At 43.2% G+C, this 6395-nt stretch overlaps 1 protein-coding gene across 22 annotated transcripts in view; it reads left to right on the plus strand.

Moving 5' to 3' along the window:
* The window catches only part of LOC110489823 (abl interactor 1), a 67254-nt gene extending 60863 nt beyond the window's left edge, over window positions 1-6391 (plus strand). For 14 of the 22 annotated variants that reach the window (XM_090199654.1, XM_090199658.1, XM_090199657.1 and 11 more), the window contains 2 exons: window positions 4082-4270; window positions 4603-6391. In XM_090199654.1, the coding sequence (XP_090055780.1) occupies window positions 4082-4270; window positions 4603-4778 (365 nt within the window). In that variant the 3' untranslated portion in view covers window positions 4779-6391. Of the gene's footprint in view, window positions 1-914; window positions 1002-4081; window positions 4271-4602 lie in introns of all 22 variants that reach the window. The other 8 variants (XM_021562754.3, XM_021562760.3, XM_021562752.3 and 5 more) reach the window with 1 other exon arrangement.
* Window positions 6392-6395: the final 4 nt, after the last annotated feature.

Here is a 6395-nt window from a genome sequence, read left to right on the forward strand (position 1 = left end):
TGAGAAACTCAAGCCTACAGCAGCCACCTGTGCGTTTTTGAATTGAGATTGGTCTCTCCTTTCTCATTCACTTGCCCTGTAAAAGACTGTCTGGTGTTTAAAAGAGGGAGTGTATGGAGGTGCGGTCACATGCTTGGTTCAGTAAAGATCATGACTTGGGCCTGGGGTTGATCTCAAATGCCTATAGATCAAGATCAAGCTTAAACCACTAACAGTGTCGTACGCAGACAGGCAGAGGCACGCACGCAGACGCACGCACGCAGACGCACGCAGACAGACAGGCAGACGCACGCACGCAGACAGACAGGCGGGCAGGAGCACGCAGACAGACAGATGCACACACTCTTCCACCTGAACTGCGTTCAAAATGGCACCCAATTCCTTATAAACCTGATGCTGATCTCTAAGGTTTACATGTTATTTTTAAGATTGGTGGCACTCTTCACGCCACTAGTTGTGAAAGTAACTTGGTTGATTGAGAGCTAGGGTTAGTAGGGTTGCACACAGCACCTCTCTCAGGTCATGTCCCGACACTACAATCATCTGGTTCAGATTGTGATTAGGAGCAGGAAATAGCAACGACAATCAAACCTAATCCCTTTTTAATCCCTCAATCTGTACCACTAAATACCTGGGGGAATCTAGACTCTGTCTCTGAACTAAAAACCACAAGCATAGACTGTTTTTATGCTTTGTCACACATGCTTTGTCTTTTAATTCTTGCAGAATATTGCATTTACTTGGGTTGAAGGTATTCTGTCTGTTTCTTTTAATATTTTCCTATATTGTTCTGGGTGACTATCTCTGTGTACTTTATATCCTTGCTTTCTCTATTTCGTTTTGTTTGTGTGTCTGTCTGTCGGTGTGTCTGTCTGTCGGTGTCTGTCTGTCGGTGCGCCTGCGGCGGCTTCCAGTGTCTATCGCTCCCCCTCCTCCTCCCATGCCCCAGCTGACTCCACAGATACCTCTGACAGGCTTTGTGGCCAGGGTGCAGGAGAACAGTAAGTCCTGAGGCCCACCACACGCTCTCCTTTTCCCTCTAGATCTAGATGTAGAACACCTCCGTAGATGTAGAACACCTCCGTAGAACACCTTCCGTAGATGTAGAACACCTCCGTAGAACTAGATGTAGAACACCTCCGTAGATGTAGAACTAGATGTAGAACACCTCTGTAAATGTAGAACACTTCCGTAGAACTAGATGTAGAACACCTCCGTAAATGTAGAACACCTCCGTAGATGTAGAACACCTCCGTAGATGTAGAACACCTCCGTAGATGTAGAACACCTCTGTAGATGTAGAACACCTCCGTAGAACTAGATGTAGAACACCTCCGTAGAACTAGATGTAGAACACCTCCGTAGAACTAGATGTAGAACACCTCCGTAGATGTAGAACACCTCCGTAGAACTAGATGTAGAACACCTCTGTAGATGTAGAACACCTCCGTAGAACTAGATGTAGAACACCTCCGTAAATGTAGAACTAGATGTAGAAGACCTCCGTAGATGTAGAAGACCTCCGTAGATGTAGAAGACCTCCGTAGATGTAGAAGACCTCCGTAGATGTAGAAGACCTCCGTAGATGTAGAAGACCTCCGTAGATGTAGAACTAGATGTAGAACACCTCCATAGATGTAGAACACCTCCGTAGATGTAGAACACCTCCGTAGATGTAGAACACCTCCGTAGATGTAGAACACCTCCGTAGATGTAGAACACCTCCGTAGATGTAGAACTAGATGTAGAAGACCTCCGTAGATGTAGAAGACCTCCGTAGATGTAGAACTAGATGTAGAACACCTCCGTAGATGTAGAAGACCTCCGTAGATGTAGAACACCTCCGTAGATGTAGAACTAGATGTAGAAGACCTCCGTAGATGTAGAAGACCTCCGTAGATGTAGAACACCTCCGTAGATGTAGAACTAGATGTAGAAGACCTCCGTAGATGTAGAAGACCTCCGTAGATGTAGAACACCTCCGTAGATGTAGAACTAGATGTAGAAGACCTCCGTAGATGTAGAAGACCTCCGTAGATGTAGAACACCTCCGTAGATGTAGAACTAGATGTAGAAGACCTCCGTAGATGTAGAAGACCTCCGTAGATGTAGAACACCTCCGTAGATGTAGAAGACCTCCGTAGATGTAGAAGACCTCCGTAGATGTAGAAGACCTCCGTAGATGTAGAAGACCTCCGTAGATGTAGAAGACCTCCGTAGATGTAGAACTAGATGTAGAAGACCTCCGTAGATGTAGAAGACCTCCGTAGATGTAGAAGACCTCCGTAGATGTAGAAGACCTCCGTAGATGTAGAACTAGATGTAGAAGACCTCCGTAGATGTAGAAGACCTCCGTAGATGTAGAACACCTCCGTAGATGTAGAAGACCTCCGTAGATGTAGAAGACCTCCGTAGATGTAGAAGACCTCCGTAGATGTAGAACACCTCCGTAGATGTAGAAGACCTCCGTAGATGTAGAACACCTCCGTAAAACTAGATGTAGAACTAGATGTAGAACACCTCCGTAGATGTAGAACACCTCCGTAGATGTAGAACACCTCCGTAGATGTAGAACACCTCCGTAGATGTAGAACACCTCCGTAGATGTAGAAGACCTCCGTAGATGTAGAAGACCTCCGTAGATGTAGAAGACCTCCGTAGATGTAGAAGACCTCCGTAGATGTAGAAGACCTCCGTAGATGTAGAACACCTCCGTAGATGTAGAAGACCTCCGTAGATGTAGAACACCTCCGTAGATGTAGAAGACCTCCGTAGATGTAGAACACCTCCGTAGATGTAGAACACCTCCGTAGATGTAGAACACCTCCGTAGATGTAGAACACCTCCGTAAAACTAGATGTAGAACTAGATGTAGAACACCTCCGTAGATGTAGACAACCTCCGTAGAACTAGATGTAGAACTAGATGTAGAACACCTCCGTAGAACTAGATGTAGAACACCTCCATCTCTCAATCACACACAGCATGCCTTGTGCCTGTTCACTCATTTGTCGGTCTTATGCTGGACACTAAACATCCTCAGTATCATCATCCTCATCTACAGTCTGTGCTAATAAGTAGTTCTGACAGATACATGCTTATTACCATTGGCACCCATTGCTTTCTTCAGTGCTCCATTCCAGGATTATTTAGGAGAATGTACAATGAAATTGGCAGCTGAAATGGTATTTCCACAAAGTCCCATGTGTGCAATAAGGCAAATGTTAAGTATAATTTCACTCAGAAAATGCACTGTATGAGCGGAAGGACTTAACGTATGCACATTTGTTGTGTGTGTGTGTGTGATCAACAGAGAAATAGTGTGCATGCTTTTATGTAACGCTAAAGAAGCTTAGCCTGCTATTGTTAGACAGATTTATGTTACGTGCAGAATTGAAATAGCACCATTTTGTTGGTGTTTCTTAAGAGTACGACGGCTTTAATTTCCAGTAGATGGAGTAAAACAAAAACCACTTCAATACCCATATCCTCCCCTTTTGATATACACAACCTTGAGAATATTTGAGCTCCTATTCCTTTTGGTACAACACATGAATGGTATCATGATAGATTTATGCAGGCAAACCTCCACGATCCACGCATACTAATTAAGCATCTCATATAGAGAGAGCTCATAACTTACTATTCAGGTTGCAGTCTATTATATTGTTTTTGACATCATTCATTTGAACCAAACAGAGAACTCAAATGTTGTGGGAAGGTGATGGAAAGTGTCCAAACAAGTTCACATTAAAGTGCAGCATTGCCTGAGTGGCAAAGAACACTTGCAACTAAATTACATTTCTTAACAAGTGACTTGAACAAGTGACCTGGAGGAAGACAGGTCAAAATCGTCATGCCAACAACTCGCTGTTGTGCATTTAACCGACTAACCATCGGTGCCTGGCATATACACACCCTTGCATGTAGCTCTGCCACGATTGCATGGTTTTCTCTGTACCGTTGGGCTTGATTGCATGTGCAGCCCACATGTAATGTGCTGTACTGTTTCCTTCGTCCCAGTTTCAGGCAGCGTTCCTAATCTCCTTTCTGCCCCCTCCCCTCTACTGCTGTTTGGCAGTTGCGGACACACCTACTCTGCCTCCGCCGCCTCCGCCGGATGACCTGCCCATGTTTGATGAGGCTCCTCCCCCTCCTCCACCCCCGCCAGTTGACTATGAGGAGGAAGAGGAAGCAGCTGTGGTGCACTACAACGACCCTTATGCTGACGGAGACCCCCAGTGGGCGCCCAAGAGCTACATAGAGAAAGGTGTGCCTCAGGGATCAATACTGACGCCTCTCTTTACTGAACGCTGTTCTTCTCCCTCCATACCATACCCTTCACATTTATTTCAACTACACTGCACTATTCAACTACTTAAGCACTTTAATGCTTAATAGGTTAAAATCTTTAGGGAGAATCTCAGTTGTATTTCCTCGCCTTGTTCTCAAGACCCACCAGATGAGAAAATCAGGGGGCGAGGGAACTCTGACCACCTCATCCAATTGGTTTTGAGGAGGTGAGGAGAAAGGACGTGAGGGATCAAAAGGGAATGCAATTGAGACGTTCCCTCACTGTTTTTCCCTCTCTTTCCTCCTCAGTGGTGGCCATCTACGACTACGCAGCAGATAAAGACGATGAGCTGAGCTTCATGGAGGGAGCCATCATCTACATCATCAAGAAGAATGATGACGGCTGGTTCGAGGGCCTAAGCAGCGGGGTCACGGGCCTGTTCCCCGGCAACTACGTTGAGTCCATCATGCACTATGCCGAGTGAAGGCAACCCCCACTGCAGTGTATTGATTCAGTCATATCTAGTTTACTACAGAGACTAATAAAAACAGGAGTCTGACCATACAAAGCTTAGAGAAGTGATTTTGGATATGACAGAACTCTTGTTCCCTTATACTGATTGCAAATAAATACAACTATTTACTTTATTTAGGTGTTATGGGTGGGTTGGGGGACGTTTTTATCAAGTATACAAAGAATGAATAGGATAAGCCTGATGACGTGCTCACAAGGGTTGTGGTGTAAAGGTGTTTTCAAAGACCACGGTAAAACTAGCTGAAGGACATTTCAAGTTTTATTCTTCTTCCTGTCTACATATGCGCAACATAACATCTGACCCTGACTATTCATTAGCGTTTGTCGACGTCTAGTGACCTATACATTATTCATGAGCTTATCGTGATTTCTTTGTGTATCAAGAGTATTATGCTATATGGAGCAGCTCTCATGCATATGTAGGCATTCTGGTGATCTTGTGTGCACACCTTCAGTGGAAGTGTTACTACTGCTAATTGTATATAATGTGAGTGAGCTGCAGCCTGTTGGGTGTCTGTAGAGTAAATGCTAATCACAGTATCTCAAGCAGGCTACATGCCACACATGCAAATGTCCAACATAAGATTCTGTTCTGTTTTCTATAATCACGGTTCTCACAATCACAAGGCTGATCCATTTTGGATGTTGAATTCAAACTTCAATTGCTTTTTATGAATAACAAAACATTTCACTTTTTATTTCAGTCATTCCTGAAATTAAGTCTGGATGTAAAGCATGCTAAATTAAACATGTATAACCTCTACGTTTTGATGCCATTATGCTTCCATTTTGTTGTAATATTTCCATGTTATTTTTTTATTGATTGAATTACCTAGATATAAAAGTCATTTTCGGACTTGTTGATGTGATGGTCTTATTTGTATTTAAACATTTGATATTACATTTACATGAAAATGTTCCATCTGGTAATGTATCTAAAGCAACTCCACAGTAATGTTTTACTCATCTGTAGGCATAAGTATAATGTAAGAGATTGTAATTCATAGTGTTCGTGGGCTCAGTTTTCAAGTGATGTTTTACTGTTCCGTAATAATGGAGACCAATATGACAACTCGGATACCTCCTCAGTCTTCACAAAGTAAAACTGGGTTTAGATCTGTCGTTTTTAACCTGTAATGGTTTCATAACTCAGGTCTGGATTTCTTGATGCCAAATTGTTTCTTTTATTGTTCCAAATTGACCCCACCCACTTTGTCCATGTTCATTTATAGTTGTAATTATCCCTTCGACAGACTATCGATTGCTTCATGACAATTCAGGTAGGTGTTTATGGTTAAGCTGCAAAATTGCAGACTTCACCAGTTTCTTCCTACATGTCTTTCCTGTCCGGACTCAAAACATGAAAGTAACTGCACTTGTCACTGTTGACCATTTCAGGTTATAGCAGCTAATGCCTTGATGCTTTGTTATATTCAACATATACAAGTGTTCCAGCTCAATGGGTAGATATCAAAGCTCTCATCTCTGCCCTTAGTTTGTGTATATATATGTTCATTGAAAAATGAATGTACAGTCTTTTATAATAAACCATTGTACAACCTAGTGG

The sequence above is a fragment of the Oncorhynchus mykiss genome, chromosome 15 (assembly GCF_057628025.1).
Source record: "Oncorhynchus mykiss isolate SJ-2025 chromosome 15, ASM5762802v1, whole genome shotgun sequence".
NCBI lineage: Eukaryota > Metazoa > Chordata > Actinopteri > Salmoniformes > Salmonidae > Oncorhynchus > Oncorhynchus mykiss.